A 26,249-nucleotide genomic window follows, 5' to 3' on the forward strand; every position below is an offset into this window, starting at 1 on the left:
TGGGACTCTTCTTAAATATAATAGTGACTTTTTTTTCCCCCATCAACGTTTCTGGGCTACTAGAACCACGTCCTCAAGATACACAAAGGTCATTTATCACAAAGGCACCTGGGCAGCTGCAATAGTACATGTGAGTGACGATCCTTATCATTGCAATATATTATATATCTATATATCTATATATATCGAGATATATATATATATATATATATATATATATATATATTAAAGAGAGAGAGAGATTTTCTGGACAACCGTGCACACACTTCTGAACAGGCTGCAAAAGTCCAAACAGACATGGTACTTGTCGCATCAGCAGACTAAGTGAAGCTGCGTACAGACAAAAAGATTAAAGTATTGCTTTAATAAGGGGCATATTTTATATATATATATATATATATATATATATAAAATGTATAACATATTTCCCGTGTGTCATAATATTGCAGAAAGACTACATATAAGTAAAGCATGTATATGGATCAATTGTCACTTAAGTATGTAGGAAGCACATTTTACCATAAAAATAAATTACCTTAAATCCATAGGGACAGGTACAACGATAGGATTCCAGAGGGTCACTGGTGCATGTCCCATTGTTTTTGCAGGGGTTAGAAAAACATGGCTTGCACTTTGCCACAATGCTGATGTCCACTGGACCTGAAAAGTAAGAAGTCATAGAGAGAGCTATTAAAAACCAGTTAAGTAGAATTTCTATTAACAAATACATCAGAGCAGCTTCACAGCGTTTCTCAAAAAAGTTCATGTTTATTCAGCAAATGGCACTGGAAATATCAACCAACGTTTCGGTCCTCATGTAGCACCACTGATATTTCCAGTGCAATGTGTAGAATAAACATTTTGAACTTTTTTGAGAAAATGTGGTGAGTGTACCCATCGTTTATTCCAGTGGTTCCCAAAGGTTTTTCAATCAGGGCGCCCAAAAGTATCAGAATTTGTTTTCATGGCACCCCTAGACCAAAAGTTTCATATTGATATATTTAGAAAGAATTAGTAAATGTCAAAGTCGAAAAATATTGCAGTACGCACATCACGTACAAACCACACACAGATGGCCTCTGCGCATGTACTTGTTCTCCCGTGCGTGCACATACTCGCAATTTGCGGATGGTCGCTCCCGCGGTCCTGCGCGTGGTATGGGTATTTACGGCGGAGTTTGTGAATGCATGGAGAGCTATCAAAACACATTACATATTTAATCCAAATAGTGCACAATGTACACATAGTCTCCTTACACCACATCAGAAAGTTATAGCTGTTTAAATGGTTGCAGAACAAAGGGATTCACCTTTGCAGGATAAGAGGGTACAGACTAAGGTTATAAGGTGATGTTTGGTATCCAGCTGTAGGCAATTTTAAGGGAAACATTCCGGTGTTGGTCTGCGGAAGATCGCATGTTCCTGCTGATAGTTATGTGCAGAAATAGAATATAGATATAAACTGTATTTACTGTATATTATGTATGCGGGGGGGAATCCAGAGGAGACCACCCACAAGAGCAGTTAAGAAAGACATCGCCCACCTATTCAAACAGACCTATGACCTCTCCTGTACTGTAAATGACCATCCCTGTGCCCAATGGACAAATGGATTACAGTATCCATTGTGTTATGTTTTGGATGAAGTGAATAAAGAGAGCCTGCAGCAGGCTTGGTCACACAAGACTCTCAACGCTTTCAACCTGATAGCGGAGGACCGGACCGGGAAGCGCATGCAAAATATTCTCACGTACGTACATTGACTGTAGCCATTTACTCTGTTGTATTGTAGTGCATAATTTGTATTGTTAAACACCCTTTCAGATTACTCTGTGGTGTCGGAACCCAGTGTTTAACTACAAATCGGTGTTGTTTCCTCTTTTCCCTGCTAGGGTTTAAAGTGTATTACATTGCCTTACTGTATAAGATTCAAAAGTGTGTGTACGCGCTGCGGGTACTTTGTACCGTCAGCGCTGCATAAGGTTTAAAGTGTAATAGCATCACACTGCATTGTTGCATAAGGTTTTAAGTGTATTGATTATTGTATTGATTATCTGTATAAGGTTTAAAAGCGTTATCAATTGGGTGTGTACGCGCTGCGGTTACTTTGTACCTTCAGCGCGGCGTTTGTACGCAGAGTCCGTACATTGTACGGGACTCATTACGTAAATAGCGTTAAAGGTACGTAGAGTGAATATTAAGTCCAGCGGCCGCAGCTTTATGTTTTAGATAAAATCGACATTATCATAAAGTATGTAAAAATTGTGTTTATATGTCATCCTTAGGTTCAGTTGTGTGGTGAGGGGCAAGGTTTGTTTCTGTTTGTCCACATATTTTATGATTGGCAGCCACCAGCACTGGTTTTGCCTATTACATTGACCATAAATAATTTTAATTGGTCCTGGACCACCAATCCAAGGCACCCCTACAAGTATCCTGAGGCACTCCAGGGTGCCACGGCACACAGTTTGAGAACCACGCACCCCAGGGTACCACTGCACACAGTTTGAGAACCACACACCCCAGGGTGCCACTGCGCACAGTTTGAGAACCACACACCCCAGGGTGCCACTGCACACAGTTTGAGAAACACACCCCAGGGTGCCACGGCACACAGTTTGAGAACCACACACCCCAGGGTGCCACTGCACACAGTTTGAGAAACACACCCCAGGGTGCCACGGCACACAGTTTGAGAACCACTGGTTTATTCTATTATAGATGCTTGACTTGATAACAACCAATGATTTGGTCCTCATGAAGGATCTTATGTAAGACCTACATAAGGTCCAAAATGTCTTCTGATATTTCCAATGCAATGTGCTGAAAAAAATCTTTGGAACTTTTTGGAGAAAATTTTGTGAGGGTAACCATAATTTTTTCTATTATGGATGCTGGATTGATAGCCCTATCTTTTGTGTACTGCACCCCAGTGAACATGTGAGTATGAAACTATGAATTATTCTTCCTTATAAATAGAGGAAAAAATATTGTATTACTACTACACAATATTTTAGGTTCATAATTTTTCTGTTACTATTTTTACATTTTCAGGTTAAAGCAAGGTAGAAGGCAAGCACAAGTCTTCAAAGAGCTGGCGCCAGTTCATCACCTCATTCATAGTCACAACTATCACACACACACACACTTAGAGATGACTATTCCACTAAATATTCCTCTCCGTTCCTTATGTGGGCAAGAAGTTTTGCATGTTAGAGGAATTTGATTGTATGTGCTCCTAAACATAATTATAAGACATTGTGAAATACCATAGAATGGCAGAACTAATGCAGAACTGAAAGACTGTATTACCAGAATATCACACTTTGATATATACTGTATCTGTGAAACTCATCTTTAGTGCACAGAACAAAATGACAAGTACTGCAGATTGTGCTTACTAAAGCTATACGGGTGTGTCACACAAATATTTGTTGTAAATCTATCGAAAATGAATAACGTAAAAAAAAATCTATTTTTAAAATGACCTCGGACAGTATGCATGAGGCCTGGTGCCTAGACCTGGTAAACATCTCTCTGGTACAAGGGTATTTCAAGAGAAATGTAAATGTGGTAGTCTAGAGTATGCTGTGATTAGTAATAACATGTACAGTAGTGTTAGGTGACGTATGGCCCTGCAAAGGCAAACAGCTGGTCTGTGAGACATTAACGGTTTTCTTGTGCACTACTTTTTCTATGGAACCAAGAATAAATAACTTTTAACATTTAGGAGTTTATTTAGTAAGAGTAAAAACATGCAGGACAGCATCAGCATGGATTAAGTACAACTGCAATCCTACATGCACTGTCAATTTACAAAAGGGATGGACAATACCTTCTATTGAGCATTCACAATCTGCTAGGGTTAAGGTTATTGTTTCTATTCATTTTATCCAGAGGTCGTGTCTAAATTGTATACCATTTTACTAGTTATATCTAATGTATCTGTTATATATCTCGTAAGAATCATCCAAAATGGCCTTGTTTGGTCACTACAGTAAGACTAATCCCCAACAGTACCCTCTGTTGGAATGAGAGCTCACTTTAGGTAAATTGCATTGAGATATGGTTTCAAAATTCAAAACAATGTACAACATGTGATTTTATCATTTGTGTTTTGATGTTTATGGGGTATATGCAATTGCGGTCGAATTCCCGAAATTGTCGAATTTCGGGTCATTTTCGACCAAAAAAAAAAATCGCCTATGCAATTCAGTGCTTTCCGACCAAAAAACGGACTTTCAAAATTCGACTTTTTGAAATTCGAATTTTTGCAAATTCGACTTTTCTGCAATGATACAAGTGCTGCAATTCGACCAAAGCATATTCAATTCAAGTTTGGAAATTCGACAGCAGTGCTTTTAGACAGCAAATTCGTCATTTTCAATCCGCCACACTTTGGAGGGTGAAAACAAATAAAAAAAATTTAAACATTTTTTTTTTGTGTTTTTTTTGGGGGGGAATAGCAGATCTATTTATATTAGAAGGGATTAGGTACTTTTTTTTTTTTTTTTTGGAGGCACAAATATTATTTATATATTTTTTAAAATATTATTTTTTTTTTTTTTTTTTTTTATGCTGGAACAGTGAAATCATAAAAAAAAAAATGGCGTGGGGTCCCCCCTCCAAAGCATAACCAGCCTCGGGCTCTTCGAGCTGGTCCTGGTTCTAAAAATGCGGGGAAAAAATTGACAGGGGTTCCCCCGTATTTTTAAAACCAGCACCGGGCTCTGCGCCTGGTGCTGGTGCCAAAAATACGGGGGACAAAAAGAGTAGGGGTCCCCCGTATTTTTAACACCAGCATCGGGCTCCACTAGCTGGACAGATAATGCCACAGCCGGGGGTCACTTTTATGCCGTGCCCTGCGGCCGTGGCATCAAATATCCAACTAGTCACCCCTGGCCGGGGTACCCTGGGGGAGTGGGGACCCCTTCAATCAAGGGGTCCCCCCCCCCAGCCACCCAAGGGCCAGGGGTGAAGCCCGAGGCTGTCCCCCCCATCCAATGGGCTGCGGATGGGGGGGCTGATAGCCTTTTGTGATAATAAAAAGATATTGTTTTTTCCAGTAGTACTACAAGTCCCAGCAAGCCTCCCCCGCAAGCTGGTACTTGGAGAACCACAAGTACCAGCATGCGGGAGAAAAACGGGCCCGCTGGTACCTGTAGTACTACTGGGAAAAAAATACCCAAATAAAAACAGGACACACACACCGTCGACAGTAAAACTTTATTACACAGTACCGACACACACATACTTACCTATGTTCACACGCCGACATCGGTCCTCTTCTCCATGTAGAATCCACGGATACCTGAAAAAAAAGATCAATATACTCACCTCAGCCATGGTCCAGAGATAAATCCACGTACTTGTTAAAAATAAAAAAACGCAAATACCCGCTCCATAACGGACTGAAAGGGGTCCCATGCTGACACATGGGACACCTTTCCACGAATGAGACCTGTCAGTGACAGCTGTCACAGAAAGGTCTCTAAGCCAATCAGGAAGCGCAACTTCGTTGCGCTCACCTGATTGGCTGAGCGCTGTCTGTACTGTGACAGCGCATCGCACAGCTCCCTCCATTATATTCAATGGTGGGAACTTAGCGGCTAGCGGTGAGGTCACCCGCCGGTCAGCGGCTGACCGGCGGGTGACCCCACCGCTACCCGCAAAGTTCCCACCATTGAAAGTAATGGAGCGGCTTTGCGATGCGCTGTCACAGTACAGACAGCGCACAGCCAATCAGGTGAGCGCCACGGAAGTAGCGCTTCCTGATTGGCTGAAGGGACGTCAGTGACAGGAGTCACGTGATGTCCCGGCATTCGGGAGAAAGGGGTCTGATGTGAAAGCATTGGACCCCTTTCTAGTCCGGTATGGAGCGGGTATTTGCGGTTTTTTTTTTTAAAACAAGTACGTGGATTTTACTCTCTGGACGTGGATTTATCTCTGGACGCTGGAAGGTGAGTATAATGTTTTCACAGGTACCCTCGGATCGTCGGAGACCGTGGCAGTCGGCGTGTCAACATAGGTAAGTATGTGTGTGTCGGTAGTGTGTAATAAAGTTTTACTATCAAGGTGTGTGTGTCCTGTTTTTATTTGGGTATTTTTTTCCCAGTAGTACTACAGGTACCAGCGGACCCGTTTTTCTCCCGCATGCTGGTACTTGTGGTTCTCCAAGTACCAGCTTGCGGGGGAGGCTTGCTGGGACTTGTAGTACTGCTGGAAAAAACAATATCTTTTTATTATCACAAAAGGCTATCAGCCCCCCCATCCGCAGCCCATTGGATGGGGGGGGGACAGCCTCGGGCTTCACCCCTGGCCCTTGGGTGGCTGGGGGGGGGACCCCTTGATTGAAGGGGTCCCCACTCCCCCAGGGTACCCCGGCCAGGGGTGACTAGTTGGATATTTAATGCCACGGCCGCAGGGCACGGCATAAAAGTGACCCCCGGCTGTGGCATTATCTGTCCAGCTAGTGGAGCCCGATGCTGGTGTTAAAAATACGGGGGACCCCTACTCTTTTTGTCCCCCGTATTTTTGGCACCAGCACCAGGCGCAGAGCCCGGTGCTGGTTTTAAAAATACGGGGGATCCCTGGCCAATTTTTCCCTTGCATTTTTAGAACCAGGACCAGCTCGATGAGCCCGAGGCTGGTTATGCTTTGGAGGGGGGACCCCACGCCATTTTTTTTTCGGGTTTTTCACGTTTTTTTACCGTTTTTTAAAATCGCGGCAAAATCCGCCAAATCGGCCGATTTTCGCCCGCGACTCTGGCGAATCCGTTTTTCATTGAATATGGTGAATTCCGGAAGCCACCTTCCGGGATTCACCTGTCGAATTGAGTCGAATTAAAAAACGGCGAAAATTGCCGCGAATTCGACCGCAATTGCATATACCCCTATGTCTCTTGTATCCATGGCGTCGGATTTAATTAGCCACAAGGCAGATCACCTCGCCAGTAAATTTTTCGCCCTGGAAAAATTGTTTATGCCCCTTTAAAACATATATGGAAATGTTTGCACCTGACGTTTCCATGGCTTGTACAGCAGGGGTTAAGACACTGACGAGAGCCAGGTCACGTGTTCTGTTTTTCTGAAGTGGCAGGATCGTATTGAATGGTGCAGAGAACAAGCGGAGCATTGTGGGGAAAAGAAGGCGTGGATAGTGGAGTTGGGGGGGAAACCATTGCGGCGAGCAGGCGTGTATCGAGGAGCGGTGCTGAAAAACTGTATGGTGAGAGCTTGGTGGTATTGCAGGCTGATTGAGAGCAGTGCTGCAGAGCAAAGGCAGTGGGGTGCTTCCAGTTGGTGAAGAGAACCGGGATAGCGAGGATGAGTAACCAGACACCGGCAGGCCTTGTGCAGATACACAGATGCCACAGCCATCTTAAAGACTACCTGGTGGAGACGATTTCAGAGAGCCCTCTGGCAGCACCGGTAACGTGCGGTCCTGGAGTGAGCTTGCAGAGGGGACATCGCCCAGAGTCACTTCTCCCGCTGGGCGGATCGGAGGAGGCACCCCTGGGCGGTGCTCTGTGCAGCCGGAGGAGGTGTCAGCAGCGGGACTCCAGGGAGGACAACTCCCGCTGGGCAGGCTTAAGGCAGCGCTACTCTACACTAAGCAGCCAGAGGAGGTGGCCTACAACCGTGAGTGACAACAGGGCAGCAGCATTGAGATAGACAGGAGGCAGGCTGGGAGGTGGATCCGGAGTAGCTGTATAAGACGTGCTGCTCCGAGCATCTATAATAAAACTGACAGTGAAGCTATACTTATTCAGCCCAGCATCTTATCACACACATCCAGAGTGAATCTTTGAGCTTATGGGTGCAGTTACAGTGACAGCTATTTATTGATTGCGCGCCATATGCGAAATCATAAATCCCTCCGAGATGCAGCAGTAGCGAAACAGATGCCATATTGGAATATAGAGTAGATGGATCACCTGTTCTGTGTACCCATATGCCTCTGATTCTATTGCATCAGGCAGAGATTGAAAGTTACTAATATCCGATACACCCTCAGCAAGTTTAACTTCCGCAGGGATCTATGATAAACTTCTAGAGGAAGACTGAGTAGTACCACCCCCATGGCACTTAAAACCTGGTCATGAATTTATTGTTTTTCTCACCTACCACCGTCATTGGAAATACTTACCTTCGGGTTAAGAAACTTTTAGCTCATAATCCCCTTACTGTCCGCACAGCTGTCGGTTAGGGACAGTATAGGATCCTAACAGCTGTATTGTTATATACCTGTACCTGAGGTTCTTACTGGATTACAATCGCATTTACAGGTTAGCAAGATCCCTACAAGAAAGGGAATTTTGGAGATCTAGCCAAGTAATTCATCACCCCAGAGATCGATAATAAGGATTTAGCCGTAAGAGACACTAGTCCCATTCAGCGGAGGCATAGACTGGTTAATAAACTCAGGAATTCCCCAATGTGCAACAACGAAAGGAAACGAGTACCAGATAAGCCGGCAAGGACTTTATATTGGGAGTCAGGTATTTACTCATACAGTTGGCTTAAGCCACACTAGTTGATCTAACTTTCACGGAATATATTATGCATTTTAGCCTATTGTAGAGTTTAATGTCACAGAAATTGCGATAACCTTTTGTATTTAGGCAACCTAGTGGAACGAAGGACAAAAGAAACAAAGACGAGAGTTCCAGTACAATAAAAAATATTTTTACTTTTATTGATTGTTGCCACCATATATAGTTTACTCAATGTTATTATATTGTTGAGCGTCTGCGAGGATATTGAGATCTACGGAAGAAGTAACCGGTAATAAACACACTGCGTAGAAGCTCTCTTCATCAGTCCTCAGTGTGTAATTCATACTCGTCTCTCTGTGAAGAACCGAAGGTCGGAACACCTGTCAACAATAAGGTATCAATACGCTAGATATATACTTACCGGGCTTACGGAAGGAGTAGTTCAGCGTATATTTACATGTAGTTACGTGATCTAATACAAATCTCAGTGTTACATTTGTTACCTACATCCCTGTGCAACATTGGAGTACAGTGACATTTTCTAACTTCAACTCAGGATCAATATTTCTTTAGTGCCATTACACCACAGCCCTCATTGCAACACTGTGGCACTGTAAGATCCATGAGCACCAACAAATATTGCCAGTGAAGATTAGGACAATTTATTTATGGAAATTTAGGGAAATATTAATAATTCTTTATTCCAATTATATTCCTAATCATCTTCATTGTCTTTTTCTTGTCATATTATTACTCAGAATATACATGCATCTGTGATTAGACTGATTGAATTCTTGAATTATTAAATGTTCCAGTATATTGTGAGCTGTAGTTAAAAACCCAATTTCCATAATAACATCTAAAGAGATTTTAGTCTTCATTATAATTGTCTTCTTTTATTGTCATATTGTAATTGTTTAATTATTGCCGTGTATCCTGTAATCACCTTCCATCCAGAATTTTTTGTGGCACAATAAAAGAAGCTTACTGATGGACTTTTTGCAGTCATCGAATTCACTGTGTGCATATCAATCTGTCCTACTTCTGTGAAACACATACAAGGAACAAGATACGAGCAACAACATCTTAGAGAAAGGGTCCATCACATAACCACAAACACCTCTGATACCTCTTCCAACCACTTAAGACACCTGCCAACCCCAGGGTGTTACACATGCACATGATGCACTCACAGTAGCTGTGGACTGCAAACAAAAATCTGTGAAATTTGGGGTGGAATGAGGGTGAGCGGATGTGCCATTTCTGGCATTTCCACGCCATTATAATGGCACATTTCGCCAATCATGGCTAATTCATACCACCTAAAAAAGGGTGTGTGGCCTCAGGTGGGATGGGTGTGGCATCATGTGGAGGGCGTGGCATTGCTGCCATATGAGGGTTGTCTATATGGGGGGGGTGCCCAGCCCTCCTCGAGTAGCTGGGCAGCTTCATGGCTTGACTGTCTGCATTGTTTAGATAACATGCTTGTGCCCATAGCATCTATTCAGGGATCACTCGCTGCTTTGTAGAGCAGCGGTGATCAAACACTCCCACAACCTTACCCACCGCAAGTGTGACACTGTGGCCAGTAGATGGGACATTGTTCAAATAGCGAGACTGCTCCACTGGAATCGAGACAGTTGGTAGGTATGCTAATTGAATCCACCCCAATGTGTTTAAGGGGTCATTTCAATTAGCCACAAGCAGGGCAATGAAGCATTATAGTGGCATGCAGGGGCGGATCCAGAAGAAAATGATAGGGGGGGGCACCATGGAAGGGGCAAGTACATTTGCGTGCGGCCTCGGTGCATGTGAGGTGGCGCTTCTTATACAATGCCCACAGTTGTAGCACTCATTATGCAATGACCACTGTACTGGTAGTGCACCTTATATAGACCCCATAGTAGTGGTGACCCTTATGCAATGCCCGTATTGCCCCCAGTAGTAATGTTGCCTGTAGTAATGCCCCCAGTCATTTAGCGCCCTAGTAGTTATGCCCCCAGTGGTAATGCCCCTGTAATTATGACCCCAGTAGTTTACCCCCGCCCCTTTAGTTTAGCCTCCCAGTGGTAATGCCTGCTTGTAGTTTAGCCACCAGTAGTAATGCCCCCCTGTAGTTTGCCCCATTGTAATTTAGCCCCTGTAGTTATGCCCCATTGTAGTTTAGCCCCCAGTAGTTTGGCCCCTGTAGTTATGCCCCCAGTAGTTTGCCCCCCCCTGTAGTTTAGCCCCCAAGTAGTAATGCCCCTGTAGTTAAGCCGCCAGTAGTAATGCCCCTGTAGTTACGCCGCCAGTTGTAATGCCCTCCTGTAGTATGCCCCCAGTACTTAGCCCCTTTGTAGTTGGCCCCCAGTAATAATGTCCCCCAGTAGTTTGCCCCCAGTAGATGCCCCCCAAGTAATAATGTTCCCCAGTAGTTTGCCCCCAGTAATAATGTCCTCCAGTAGTTTTCCCCCAGTAGTAATGCCCCCTAGGAGTTTGCCCCCAATAGATGACCCCCCAGTAGTAATGCCCGCAGTAGATGTCCCCCCAGTAATAATGCCTCCAGCAGATGGCCCCCAGTAAAAATGTCCCCCAGTAGTAATGCCCCCACAGTAGTAATGCCCCAGTAGATGCCACCCAGTAATAATGCCCACAGTAGTTTGCCCCCAGTAGTAATGCCCCTTGTTGATACCCCCCAGTAGTAATGTCCCCCCGTAGTTTGCCCCCAGTAGATGCCCCCGCTGCACTAAGGAAGAAAAAAACATCCTACTTACCAAGCCCCGTTCCCGCTTCCAGACCGCTGCAGTCCTCTTGGCGTCCGCTCCTCAGTCAGCACTCTGAGAGAGATGTCATGACTGCCGCTGTGCAGGGAGACGGGCGCCCGCTGGTAACACAATCTCAGCAGGCGCCCGTCATCTCCCTGTGCGGCGCCAGCGCTGGGGGACGGAGGCCACAAATGACAGGGGGGGCACGGGCCCGAGTGCCCTCCACCCCCCTGGATCCGCCACTGATGGCATGGAAACGCCAACAGCGGTACATAAACTCAACACCATCTCACCCAGAATTTACAGATTTTTTTATGTTGCCCTGCGGTGATGTGAACAAAATTCTACGAGGTTGTGCCACATAACTCGCGGTGCATGCTGACTCACAGTTAATGGAATCGACCCATTTCTGCTTATTGTAGCCCTGCCACTTTACAATTAATGAACTGCACTTACCCTACCATTCAGTACTTTATACTAACGTCCTAATGGAGTACCCTAGAGCTTCCAATAATACCAACCCTAGGCTGTGCCCTGGTATCCACATTAAAAATAACAAAAGGAAAAAGCAAATTCATTATAACAAGTGGCAGCACAGATCCTTCCCTTGAAAAAACACAATGCAAATCTCTTTCAATACTGCAGGTAGTACAGCATTGCTCAAACAGAAGATCAATTGCAATTTCCTGGAGCAATGAGGTGATCAAGCATGACCTGAATCATTATACATTCTACGTGTTTATCTGCAATCACATTAAAATAACAGAATTGTGCCTAGAATATCACAGGTGAGATGACCTCCTTAATTTCTTCTAACAAGACAACAATAGCCTGCAGAATCCTGTAGACCTGTTGTGTGTTTGGCGATGCGGGTATGTCTAACACTGAATGCACTTAATGAGTGACCATCCAGTCACCCATACGTGTTTTATATCAATGAATTTTTAGCTAATTTTTTTAGCCAAATCCAGGCTCAGAGATCATAGAGCTTCCAGGCCACTGGTTTTCATTTTATTTTTATATATTTAATTGAAACAAGCAGCAGTTTCTCCTCTTGATAATAAAAAAGTACTGCAACATTTGCTTTATAGAGCATTTTATATAACACTGTTAAGTCGGGGATGTGCACTTGCAATACTAATGAGGAAAAAGTTACACTGTAATAAAGCCTCGTTAAACTATAATAAATATCAGCTTATTTTTAGGTTACTCTGTTGACTTTACGTCTGCAGCTTAATAATGATACTCACATAGCGGGAATAATAGGGCTCATAAAGGTGATTTATACAGAAAACATAGAATTTGATGGCAGATAAGAACCACTTGGCCCATCTATTCTGCCCCTTTTTTTTTACTATATTTTTATCTCAAACCTTATTTGATCCTTATTTCTTTGTAAGGATATCCTTATGTCTAAAAAAAAGTCAATAAGGTTTGTTTGACATGATCTTCCCCCCCCGTGAAACCATGCTTGCTTGGGATATTTTAAATTGCTGGATTTGAGATAATCTATATTTTTTTTAAGAGTGTTTTCATCACTAGTCGGTTGTTGCTTGCCTCTTCCTTGCTTCCATTTTTGTGCAGTGGGACTACGTTTGCACTTTTCCAGTCCTCTGGAATTACTCCTGTAGCTAGTGACTGGTTGAATCATTCTGTTAATGGTGCCACCAGCACCACTTAAAGCTCTTTTAGTATCTTTGAATGTATCCCATCTGGCCCCATTGATTTATCCACTTTCAGCTTGAGAGTTCTGTTAGGACCTTCTCCTCTGTAAATGTACTTGTTTCATTTTTCTGAATATCCCTGCAACGTAACTGTGGCCCCTTCCCCTTTCTTCTAGTAGTAAATACTGAGCAAAAATAATTATTAAGATTATCTGCTATTTCATTGTCTCCCACCTTTTGCTTTTCTCTTTTCGCTTATATGCCTAAAAAAAAGTTTTGCCTCCTTTACTTCACTGACTGGGCCATTTTCTCCTCAGCTTGTGCCTTTGCACATGTGATTACATTCTTTGGGGTATATGCAACTGCGGTCGAATTCCGGCTGGAATTCGACCGTTTTTGGATTCGACACAATTCGACAGTCGAATCCCGGCCGCCGGGACCCGAATTCGACATATTCAATAAAAAACGGATTCGACAGTCCCGCTGTCGAAAAACGGACCAATTGACGATAGTGTGCGTCCTGGATTCGACTTCATGGACGGCACAAAAGTGTTAAAAAAACCCTGAAAAAAATTGCGTGGGGTCCCCCCTCCTAAGCATAACCAGCCTCGGGCTCTTTGAGACGGTCCTGGTTGTAAAAATACGGGGGAAAAATGACAAGGGTTCCCCCATATTTTAACAACCAGCACCGGGCTCTGCGTCCGGTCCTGTTGCCAAAAATACGGGGGACAAAAGATGTAGGGGTCCCCCATATTTTTCACACCAGCACCGGGCTCCACTAGCTAGAGAGATAATGCCACAGCTGGGGGGACACTTTTATACCGGTCCCTGCGGCCGTGGCATTAAATCCCCAACTAGTCACCCCTGGCCAGGGTACCCTGGAGGAGTGGGAACCCCTTAAATCAAGGGGTCCCCCCCCCCTCCAGCCACCTAAGGGCCAGGGGTGAAGCCCGAGGCTGTCCCCCCCATCAAAGGGCGGCAGATGGGAGGCTGATAGCCAAGTGTCCAAAAAAAGAATATTGTTTTTTGTAGCAGAACTACAAGTCCTAGCAAGCATCCCCCGCAAGCTGCTACTTGGAGAACCACAAGTACCAGCATGCGGGGGGAAATGGGCCCGCTGGTACCTGTAGTTCTACTGCAAAAAAACAAAACAAATAAAAACAGTACACACACACCGTGACAGTATAACTTTATTACATACATGCACACCGACACACACATACTTACCTATGTTACCCATTCCCACTGAAAAACATGCTCTGATCTCTCGAAATTATTTTAGTCAGTAAAAAAAAAAAATATTCTTTAAAAAAAAAATATTAAATAATACTTGTGGCTCCTAAATAGACAAACCAAGTATATAATCCCTTCTACTAGCAATCAAAAAAAAAACACACAAAAAAAACATGTTTTAAAACATTTTATTAGATCACGACAGCAAAATGAGGTGGACTGAAATTGACGAAATGACTGTCGAAAAGCACTGTTGTCGAATTGACATTCTTCAATTGAATATACTGTTGTCGAAAAGCCGCATTTTTCCATTGCAGACATGTCGAATTTTGAAAATGTCGAACTGCAAAAAGTCGAATCTGAAACGGCAGTTTTTTTGACGAAAAGTACTGCATTGCATTGTGGAATCCGATTCGACAGGTTTTTTTTTGTCGAAAATGCCCCGTTTTTTGACATTTGCAGCAATTCGACCGCAATTGCATATGGCCCTTAGTCTCCTTCTGTCTAACAAGATATATCTATCTCTTTGTCTTCATTATTTTGTGTCTACTTGTATTTCCTAAAAGCCATCTTTTTTGCTTTCACAATACTTGCTACTGATGTGCCATCTGATTTATAAGTATTTCACTGTGAGTTTAATTCAAGTATTTATGCACTGATACTGTATCTGCTCTGTGTAGCATCATTTTTCTAGGCATATCGGAATCATCCTCAGAATGGGGCAGCAGAGCAGACTTAAGTTAAAAGGTTTCTTAAGTGTTAATTCCAGGGAGATGTGCTTTCTACAGACACAATTTTAATTTCCTGCATTGGCTTTTGGAGTAGGATACTATAAAATATAAATGAACTAATTGCAATTCACTCTTAGGCAAAGAGCTAAATGACTCAGGATGAATGGTGATTCAAGGTGGATGTCAGAAAGTGAGATGGAAAAACCGTCCACACGTAGGCGCTAGGTTCTCTGGGAATGCTTTCCACTACAAAGGCTTCACCTGTGTGTCCTGACTCCTAACACACTACTGAGAAACACAGTTGGCCAAATGCAATAAAAACAGATAGGTAGTCTCATTTCCATTAGCACATTGATAGACTATGTGGGTGCTTCACCTTTCATTCATGGAACTGTCAAGTATCACCCACTGGGAGCTATGCTGAAGTAATGCTTTTATACTCATACACTACAGCAGTTACATTAAGACAGTAAAGAAGTAGAGTCTGGTATGACGGCAGAAGTTGCGAGAGCTGGAAGTGACGTGTTATCATATAGTTTGCAAAAAAAATTCTGACATGGAATTACACATTGCATTGTTGTCAATCCTTATAGCCTTACTACTACATATAGCGGTAAGCACTGCACATACTATTGTAATAAAACATTTGTGCCATCTCTCTGACTCTGCATGGTAAGCAAGCAGGTGGGTACAGGAGATGAATGGACATTCAATTGTTTGAAAGAAGTCGATTTTGTAATTGTTTTAAAGAAACATTTAAGCCTATTTTATAAAAATGTGTATAAGCATGTACTGCATCATCATCATCATCATCATCATCATCACTGCCTATTTGTAAAGCGACACAAAAACTACGCAGCGTCTGACAGTGGGAATAGCAAATCACATGTAAAATACACTATATATGAAACAGGACACATACATAAAAAGTTAACGCAGAAAGTGTTGGAGTTAGAGAGAGGGTTAAGAGGGCCCTGCTTACAATTTAGAATGAAGGGTTAAAGTTAACGTAGTTGGTGAGACCAATTATGGTACAGCACAGGCTCTTGTAACCATAGGATCATGCATCTGTGCAGCGGCATATCTAGAGAGGAGGGGACCCGTGTGCAGTCTCCGTGTGTGGGCCTCCTCCTCTCCCGTAGCCGGCAGCGCCGCTGTTAGCTCTCTGAACACTAGAGACTCGGGCAAAGTGCCAGAGTCTACAGCGCCATTTTTTCGGAGACCTGCGCATGCGCTGTAGACTCTGACACTGTGCCAGAGCCTCTAGTGCCGCTAACAGCAGCGATGCCGGCTAAGGGAGAGGATGGGGCCCACACACGGACACCGATGGACACTAGAAAGGTAAGTATAGAAGAAATGGGTGCAGTGTGTGTGGTGTAGGCCCCTCTGGACCCAGGGGCCCGTGTGCACCGCACACACTGCACTCATTATAGATACGCCATTGCATCTGTGTATCTCCTTCATCTCCATAGATTACTTACTATTGAAGATATATATTTCACACCCCCAAAAAAATAATTAGCATCCACACCTGGGTAACAAGTTAGTATGGATTTTGTAGTTCACCAAAGTCCACTGTGACTGCACTGTGCACCACTTACTTACATGTACCTGCAGTTGCGTTATAAGAGAGGAGAGAGCCTGCATGTAGGCTCTGTGTGGGCCCCAGGAAAACTCTGGATTTATATCTATTTATCTTGGGACATGCGCAAATCCCCATGGCGGCCATTTTCCTAGTGACCAACCTGGTATCGCTATCACAGTTGAGAACTTAACAATCAATCCTACCCCACAAGCTCGCTGCCTAGGTGTCATCCTTGACTCTGAACTGTTCTTTGTTTCCTGCATTCAATCTGTCTCCAAATCAAGTTACATGCATCTATAAAACATATCCAAAATACGACCCAACCATACTTTACACAAGACAATGCAAAAACTCTTATCTATGCTCTCATTATCTCCCGCATTGATTATTTCAATAGTCTGCTTATTGGTCTCACCACTACAAACTATTCTGAATGCAGCTGCAAGGATAATCTTCCTCGCTAGATGTTCATTGTCTGCATATCCACTCTGTCAGTCTCTCCATTGGTTACCGGTATTCTACCGTATTCAATCCAAAATACATTTACTCACACACAAGGCCATTAACCAAACAACACCAACGTACATCACTTCGCTTATCTCAAACCCGACATCTTCGCTCTTCACTAGATATACGTCTCCCATCCACACTCATTATTCGCTCCCATTCATGATTGCAGGACTTTCTTCGGGCTGCACCCACTCTGTGGAATGCCCTACCATGCACAATAAGGGGTATATGCAATTGCGGTCGAATCCTGGCTGGAATTCGACCGTTTTTGGATTCGACACAATTCGACAGTCGAATCCCGCCCGCCGGGACCCGAATTCGACATATTCAATAAAAAACGGATTCGACAGTCCCGCTGTCGAAAAACGTACCAATTGACGAATAGTGTGCGTCCTGGATTCGACTTCATGGACGGCACAAAAGTGTTCAATAATCTTGAAAAAATATGTGTGGGGTCTCCCCTCCTAAGCATAACCAGCCTCGGGCTCTTTGAGCCGGTCCTGGTTGTAAAAATACAGGGGGGGGGGGAATGACAGGGGATCCCCCGTATTTTAACAACCAGCACCGGGCTCTGCGCCTGATCCTGGTGCCAAAAATATGGGGGACAAAACACGTAGGGGCAGAGAGATAATGCCACAGCTGGGGGGACACTTTTATACAGATCCCTGCGCCATGGGGTACCCTGGAGGAGTAGGAAACCCTTAAATCAAGGGGTCCCCCCCTCCAGCCACCCAAGGGCCAGGGGTGAAGCCCGAGGCTGTCCCCCCCATCCAAGGGTGGCGGATGGGGGGCTGATAGCCAAGTGTCAAAAAAAGAATATTGTTTTTTGTAGCAGAACTACAAGCTGGCACTTGGAGAACCACAAGTACCAGCATGCGGGGGGGAACGGGCCCGCTGGTACCTGTAGTTCTACTACAAAAAATACCCAAATAAAAACAGTACACACACACCGTGACAGTATAACTTTATTACATACATGCACATAAACATACACACATACTTACCTATGTTGGCACGAAGTGTCGGTCCCCTTCTCCACGTAGAATCCACGAGGTACCTGTAAATAAAATTATACTCGCAACAATCCAGTGTAGATCGGTCCTCTTCTTTGTTTGTAATCCACGTACTTGGCAAAATAAAAAAAATGACAAACACGATCCACGCACTGAAAGGGGTCCCATGTTTACACATGGGACCTCTTTCCCCGACTGCTGGGACCCCCCATGACTGCTGTCAAAGAGGGTCCCTTCAGCCAATCAGGGAGCGCCACGTCGTGGCACTCTCCTGACTGGCTATGCGCGTCTGAGCTGTCAGGCGGCGCACGCGAGATACAATGTAGCACATAGGCGCTCCATTATATCCAATGGTGGGAACTTTGCGGTCAGCGGTTGACCATGTGGGGTCACCCTCGCGGTCAACCGCTGACCGCAAAGTTCCCACCATTGGATATAATGGAGCGCCTATGTGTTACATTGTATCTCGAGTGCACCGCCTGACAGCTCAGACGCGCACAGCCAATCAGGAGAGTGCCACAACGTGGGATAAGGGGTAAGGGGTCCCATGTGTAAACATGGGACCCCTTTCAGTGCGTGGATCGTGTTTGTTGTTTTTTTATTTTGCCAAGTACGTGGATTACAAACAAAGAAGAGGACCGATCTACACTGGATTGTTGTGAGTATAATTTTATTTACAGGTACCCCGTGGATTCTACGTGGAGAAGGGGACCGACACTTCGTGTCAACATAGGTAAGTATGTGTGTATGTTGGTGGGCATGTATGTAAAAAAGTTATACTGTCACGGTGTGTGTACTGTTTTTATTTGGGTATTTTTTTTGTAGTAGAACTACAGGTACCAGCAGCCCCCCCCCCACCCCCCCGCGTGCTGGTACTTGTGGTTCTCCAAGTACCAGCTTGCTGGGACTTTTAGTTCTGCTACAAAAAACAATATTCTTTTTTTTTTTTACACAAGGCTATCAGCCCCCCATCTGCCGCCCTTGGATGGGGGGCCAGCCTCGGGCTTCACCCCTGGCCCTTGGGTGGCTGGAGGGGTGACCCCTTGATTTAAGGGGTTCCCACTCCTCCAGGGTACCCCGGCCAGGGGTGACTAGTTAGTGATTTAATGCCAGGGCCGCAGGGACCTGTATAAAAGTGTCCCCCGGCTGTGGCATTCTCTCTCTGACTAGTGGAGCCCGGTGCTGGTGTGAAAAATAAGGGGGACCCCTACGTGTTTTGTCCCCCGTATTTTTGGCACCAGGACCAGGCGCAGAGCCCGGTGCTGGTTGTTAAAATACGGGGGATACCCTGTCATTCCCCCCCCCCCCCGTATATTTACTACCAGGATCGGCTCAAAGGCCCGAGGCTGGTTATGCTTAGGAGGGGGTACCCCACGCATTTTTGTTCTGAAATTTTAACCCATTCCCACTGAAAAACATGCACTGATCTCTCCATATTATTTTAGTCAGTAAAAAAATATATATATTCTTTTAAAAAATCTATTAAATAATACTTGTGGCTCCTAAATAGACAAACCAAGTAGATAATCCCTTCTAATATAAATAGATATGGTATTAGCAATCAAAAAAACACAAAAAAAACATGTTTTTACATTTTTTTATTAGATCACAACAGCAAAATGAGGCGGAATGAAATTGACGAAATGACTGTCGAAAAGCACTTGTCGAATCGACATTCTTCAATTGAATATACTTTTGTCGAAAAGCCGCATTTTTACCATTGCAGACATGTCGAATTGCAAAAAGTCGAATCTGAAACTGCAGGTTTTTTGTCGAAAAATACTGTATTGCATTGTCGAATGCAATTCGACAGGTTTTTTTTGTCGAAAATTCCCCGTTTTTCGACATTTGCGGCAATTTGACCGCAATTGCTTATACCCCAAAGACTCTCCTCTTATCTCCAAACCTTCAAGCATTCTCTGAAAACTGACCTCTTTAGGCAAGCTTATCAAATTCCGTCCCGCTCACTTAACTTTTAAAACCTTTCCTATCCAATTACATCCCCACTGTACAGGCCAGACATATCTTTACATATTTTGTTTATCTTCACTTTCCCTTCCTCATGACCCAGTTTATCATTGCTGTGTGGCCATATAATGCAGATCCTTTGTAATGTGGTGGACAATGATGCAAAACATAGCACCTATGCTTGTGTATCAATGCCTATTTCCCTATAGATTGTAAGCTTGGGAGCAGGGCCTTCCTGCATCTTTATTGTTTGTTACCCAGTTTTGTTTTCTCATTGTTGTTTCAATTGTAAAGCACAACGTAATTTGCTGCGCTATATAAGAATATGTTAATAAATAAATAGTGATATTTGCAGCTTTGCAGCCATCTCCAAGCTGACGGAGTGGTAAATATATTTAAATGGGTGCAGGGTGTGCGGTGTGTCAGCCACCTTCCTGACCCAGGGGCCGTGTGCGTTGCACACATTGCACCCATTATAGTTACCCCAGTGCTTTTAATGCTTTGTCTACATTTTAAGTTAGAATGAATTTCCCCTGTGATTACAAGTCCTAAGGGAGAGACTAATACACACCAGACTGTCATTATCCTACATGGGTAACAAGTAACTGGGCCTATTTTGGTCAGCACAGAGTATATTATTACAATGGGAGCGAATGGGCCCACCTGTGGTCCCACCTGAGCTATAGTATAGAAAACTGAGGCAGATGACTGCACAGTCCGATAGATTCCTATTTGTCTTTGCAGTCAAGGGAATAGCTACCATAGATGCATGGAGTACAGTTGCTATGGGGCCCAGAGTTGAGAGGAGACCACCTTCCCTGTCAAAGTTACATGTGTAATAAACATGTGTCTCCACTTCATATTGTGAAATGTGGCACAATATGAAGTGGAGGTACAATAGTGTGGCATAATATGAACTGGGGACACTATATGTCATAACATGAATTTGGAGTACTGTGGTGCATAATGTGTACTGGCAGCCCCTACAATGTGCCATAACGTGAACTAGAACACTACTATGGTTCATAAAATATACTAGGGCACTGCTATGGGGCATAACATTACCTAAGGCTCTACTGTGGTTCAGAAAAAAAGGTAAATTAACAATTGCTGCAAAGAGGAGTCTCTCTACAAGCTTTGGGACAGGGGCTCCTTCAAAAGGTTGCTATGGGGCCCACAAAGTTCTAGTGACCCTGCCAAGGCTGCAACTGCGGTATCAGATTTTGCTGAGGCAACACACAAAACTGCTGCATCAAGGCCTGAGTTTCTTTGCAAAGTCCATGACCCTAGGCATCAGTACTAAGATTCATATTACCTGTAGAAATAATGTTTAATGATTACATTTTGTGCATAAAGACAAATGAAGATAGACACTATTACGCAGCTAGAAGACCAGTTACCTTTGCATTGGAATCTCTGTGTTGGAGTAGTCAGCAAGAGACGATCAGTCATGTCCTCCGGCCCGCTACACCGCGCTATACCGGGTTCTTTATATCCTGCTTTAACCCATTCAGATAACCAACGCAAGTTGCAGTCACAGTACAGTGGGTTGGTCCCGAGAGCACTGAAAGTATTAAAACAACAACAAATATTTAACAATTCAGTCCATCCGGAACAGATAGAAGCTCTCTTCAATGCTTCAAGCTCTCTTATGATACCTTATGAAATACAATTTATTTCTCAAAATAACATTAGGAAATAACATTAGGAATGACAATAACACAGATTACCGCTTCATTATAATTTTAAGTAATATAACGAGAGAATAAAGGGCAAGCACAAGGTAATAAATGTTAATGTTTTTCTTACACATTCTTACACAATGGCAATGGTTCTACTGTCCTATTATCTCCAAAGTAGAAAAGGAAAATACTGCTCATGAGTCATATGCAGCCTTAGAACAATACAAAGATAAAAGGCCTGGACTGCACACTGGACTGGGTGGGCCCACATATGTGTCCAAACTTCACTTATACTCCATGGTAATTGTAAGAGTTTATCAAAATGATTTTGGCTATCAATGGCCCTCATTCCGAGTTGTTCGCTCGCTAGCTGCTTTTAGCAGCATTGCACACGCTAGGCCGCCGCCCTCTGGGAGTGTATCTTAGCTTAGCAGAATAGCGAACGAAAGATTAGCAGAACTGCTACTAAATAATTCTTTGCAGTTTCTGAGTAGCTCCAGACCTACTCACAGATTGCGATCAGCTCAGTCCGTTTAGTTCCTGGTTTAACGTCACAAACACGCCCTGCGTTCGGCCAGACACTCCCGCCTTTCTCCCTGACACGCCTGTGTTTTTTTGCACACTCCCGGAAAACGCTCAGTTTTCACCCAGAAACGCCCCTTTCCTGTCAATCACTCACCGATCAGCAGAGCGACTGAAAAGCACCGCAGGATCCACAGCAAATCTACTAAGTTTTTAGTTAAATAACTAAGCGCATGCGCCCTGCGTGCCTTGCGCATGCGCATTTCGCAACAAATCGCAGCATAGCGAAAATCGGCAACGAGCGAACAACTCGGAATGACCACCAATATTCTTAGTGCTTAGAGTCTGCATCAGCATTTTTCTTTTTCCAGAACATTACTGAGATGAAGATGCATACAGAGAAGCAGCAATATCTGTTTGATTTACAGAGCCAAATGGGTGTGATTTCATTCAGGCACTAAGCGATTATAGCAGTACAAGGAAAAATGACACGTCGTTGATTCAATACCATCACATTTTCCCCATTAGGTACTATATAAAGTTGGTATAATAAACTGAGTGTACTGCATGTAACCATATGCCACCATTCTGTATTCACATGCCACAGTAGCTGAAGTTCTATGCCAATGATTTTCCAATCCATCACCAACAGCATATTCAGGGAACGGTATACTAATCTTTATAGTGTCTGAATGATGTGTGTCATGTAACCCCATGTTCCTTTAGACTGGAAAATCTTTTACATACAGGTACTAATGTACAAATTGTTATCAGTGTTTCAGGGCTGCCATCAGAAATTGTGGGACCTGGGACTGAGAAAATAGGTGCCCTCCCCCTCTTGTGGTTTTAGGATGGCAGTAGCGCGTGCTCTGCTGCCAGTGGAGTTGTGATTCCTTGGGATGAAACTGCCCCAGCCCACGTTGCTGCTGTCCACCCACCTGCCCCACACCAGAACTTCAAATATACAGGAGTGCCAGCGGTGTCGGTGACATGGCTACAGCGTTGGTGGTGTTTGGCCTGATAAAGATATGAATGTACAAATATGCAGTGAAATGTGTATTAAAATGAAATGGAACATCAGTAAAGCAAATAAATTCATATAAATTATTAAATAAAAAATGAGTATGCAGGGAGAGGCATAGGGGTATATGCAATTGCGGTCGAATTCCCGAAATTGTCGAATTTCGGGTCATTTTCGACCAAAAAAAAAATTCGCCTATGCAATTCAGTGCTTTCCGACCAAAAAACGGACTTTCAAAATTCGACTTTTTGAAATTCGAATTTTTGCAAATTCGACTTTTCTGCAATGATATAAGTGCTGCAATTCGACCAAAGCATATTCAATTCAAGTTTGGAAATTCGACAGCAGTGCTTTTAGACAGCAAATTCGTCATTTTCAATCCGCCACACTTTGGAGGGTGAAAACAAATAAAAAATTTTTAAACATGTTTTTTTTTGTGTTTTTTTTTTTGGGAATAGCAGATCTATTTATATTAGACGGGATTAGGTACATTTTTTTTTTTTTTTTTTTGGAGGCACAAATATTATTTATATATTTTTTTAAATATTATTTTTTAAATTTTTTTTATTTATTGCTGGAACGGTAAAATCCTTAAAAAAAATGGCGTGGGGTCCCCCCTCCAAAGCATAACCAGCCTCGGGCTCTTCGAGCTGGTCCTGGTTCTAAAAATGCGGGGGGAAAATTGACAGGGGATCCCCCGTATTTTTAAAACCAGCACCGGGCTCTGCGCCTGGTGCTGGTGCCAAAAATACGGGGGACAAAAAGCATAGGGGTCCCCCGTATTTTTAACACCAGCATCGGGCTCCACTAGCTGGACAGATAATGCCACAGCCGGGGGTCACTTTTATGCCGTGCCCTGCGGCCGTGGCATTAAATATCCAACTAGTCACCCCTGGCCGGGGTACCCTGGGGGAGTGGGGACCCCTTCAATCAAGGGGTCCCCCCCCAAGCCACCCAAGGGCCAGGGGTGAAGCCCGAGGCTGTCCCCCCCCATCCAATGGGCTGCGGATGGGGGGGCTGATAGCCTTTTGTGATCATGAAAAGAATATTGTTTTTTCCAGCAGTACTACAAGTCCCAGCAAGCCTCCCCCGCAAGCTGGTACTTGGAGAACCACAAGTACCAGCATGCGGGAGAAAAGCGGGCCCGCTGGTACCTGTAGTACTACTGGAAAAAAAATACCCAAATAAAAACAGGACACACACACCGTCGACAGTAAAACTTTATTTCATACGTCGACACACACATACTTACCTATGTTCACACGCCGACATCGGTCCTTTTCTCCATGTAGAATCCACGGATACCTGAAAATAAAATATCAATATACTCACCTCAACCAGGGTCCAGAGATAAATCCACGTACTTGTAGAAAATAACAAACCGGACACCCGACCAAACGGACTGAAAGGGGTCCCATGCTGACACATGGGACCCCTATCCCCGAATGCAGAGAGACCTCTCAGTGACAGCTGTCACTGAAAGGTCTCTAAAGCCAATCAGGAAGCGCAACTTCGTTGCGCTCACCTGATTGGCTGTGCGCTGTCTGAACTCAGACAGCGCATCGCACAGCCCCGTCCATTATATTCAATGGTGGGAACTTAGCGGCTAGCGGTGAGGTCACCCGCCGGTCAGCGGCTGACCGCGGGTTAACCCCACCGCTACCCGCAAAGTTCCCACCATTGAAAGTAATGGAGCGGCTTTGCGATGCGCTGTCTGACAGCACAGACAGCGCACAGCCAATCAGGTGAGCGCCACGGAAGTAGCGCTTCCTGATTGGCTGAAGGGACTTCAGTGACAGGAGTCACGTGATGTCCCTGCATTCGGGAGAAAGGGGTCTGATGTGTCAGCATGGGACCCCTTTCAGTCCGGTATGGAGCGGGTATTTGCGTTTTGTTTTTTTTACAAGTACGTGGATTTATCTCTCTGGACGTGGATTTATCTCTGGACGCTGGAACGTGAGTATAATTTTTTCACAGGTACCTCGGATCGTCGGAGACCGTGGCAGTCGGCGTGTCAACATAGGTAAGTATGTGTGTGTCGGTAGTGTGTAATAAAGTTTTACTTTCACGGTGTGTGTGTACTGTTTTTATTTGGGTATTTTTTTTTCAGTAGTACTACAGGTACCAGCGGGCCCGTTTTTCTCCCGCATGCTGGTACTTGTGGTTCTCCAAGTACCAGCTTGCGGGGGAGGCTTGCTGGGACTTGTAGTACTACTGGAAAAAACAATATCTTTTTATTATCACAAAAGGCTATCAGCCCCCCCATCCGCAGCCCATTGGATGGGGGGGGGACAGCCTCGGGCTTCACCCCTGGCCCTTGGGTGGCTGGGGGGGGGGACCCCTTGATTGAAGGGGTCCCCACTCCCCCAGGGTACCCCGGCCAGGGGTGACTAGTTGGGTAGTTAATGCCACGGCCGCAGGGCACGGCATAAAAGTGACCCCCGGCTGTGGCATTATCTGTCCAGCTAGTGGAGCCCGATGCTGGTGTTAAAAATACGTGGGACCCCTACTCTTTTTGTCCCCCGTATTTTTGGCACCAGCACCAGGCGCAGAGCCCGGTGCTGGTTTTAAAAATACGGGGGATCCCTGCCCAATTTTTCCCCTGCATTTTTAGAACCAGGACCAGCTCGAAGAGCCCGAGGCTGGTTATGCTTTGGAGGGGGGACCCCACGCCATTTTTTTGGGGTTTTTTTCCCATTTTTTCCCGTTTTTTCAAATCGCGGCAAAATCCGCCAAATCGGCCGATTTTCGCCCGCGATTCTGGCGAACCCGTTTTTCATTGAATATGGTGAATTCCGGCAGCCACCTGGCGAATTGAGTCGAATTAAAAAACGGCGAAAAATTGCCGCGATTCGCCGTGAATTGCATATACCCCATAGGGGATGTCCCTGGAAATATTAGAAAGGATGTAAGAAATAAGGAAATGAGACAGTATAAAGAAAGGATACAAAGGATGGATGCAAGAAAGGAGATAGGGCAGTATATTGTGTGCTGACTGGGGACTATGGATGGATGGTAGTATTGCATTACTGTATGTGCTGTGTGATTGAAAGTTAGCAGCGGTATGGGAGAGAGA

At 44.3% G+C, this 26,249-nt stretch overlaps 1 protein-coding gene across 3 annotated transcripts in view; it reads right to left on the minus strand.

The window, feature by feature from the left end:
• Nucleotides 1-26,249, minus strand: part of SLIT3 (slit guidance ligand 3) — a 1,129,203-nt gene that overhangs the window by 83,185 nt on the left and 1,019,769 nt on the right. For all 3 annotated transcript variants that reach the window (XM_063928289.1, XM_063928288.1, XM_063928290.1), the window contains 2 exons: nucleotides 21,349-21,512; nucleotides 536-660 (listed from right to left, as the gene is read on the minus strand). In XM_063928289.1, coding sequence (XP_063784359.1) covers nucleotides 536-660; nucleotides 21,349-21,512 — 289 coding nt within the window. The remainder of the gene's footprint in view (nucleotides 1-535; nucleotides 661-21,348; nucleotides 21,513-26,249) is intronic.

This window comes from Pseudophryne corroboree, chromosome 6 (assembly GCF_028390025.1).
Source record: "Pseudophryne corroboree isolate aPseCor3 chromosome 6, aPseCor3.hap2, whole genome shotgun sequence".
NCBI lineage: Eukaryota > Metazoa > Chordata > Amphibia > Anura > Myobatrachidae > Pseudophryne > Pseudophryne corroboree.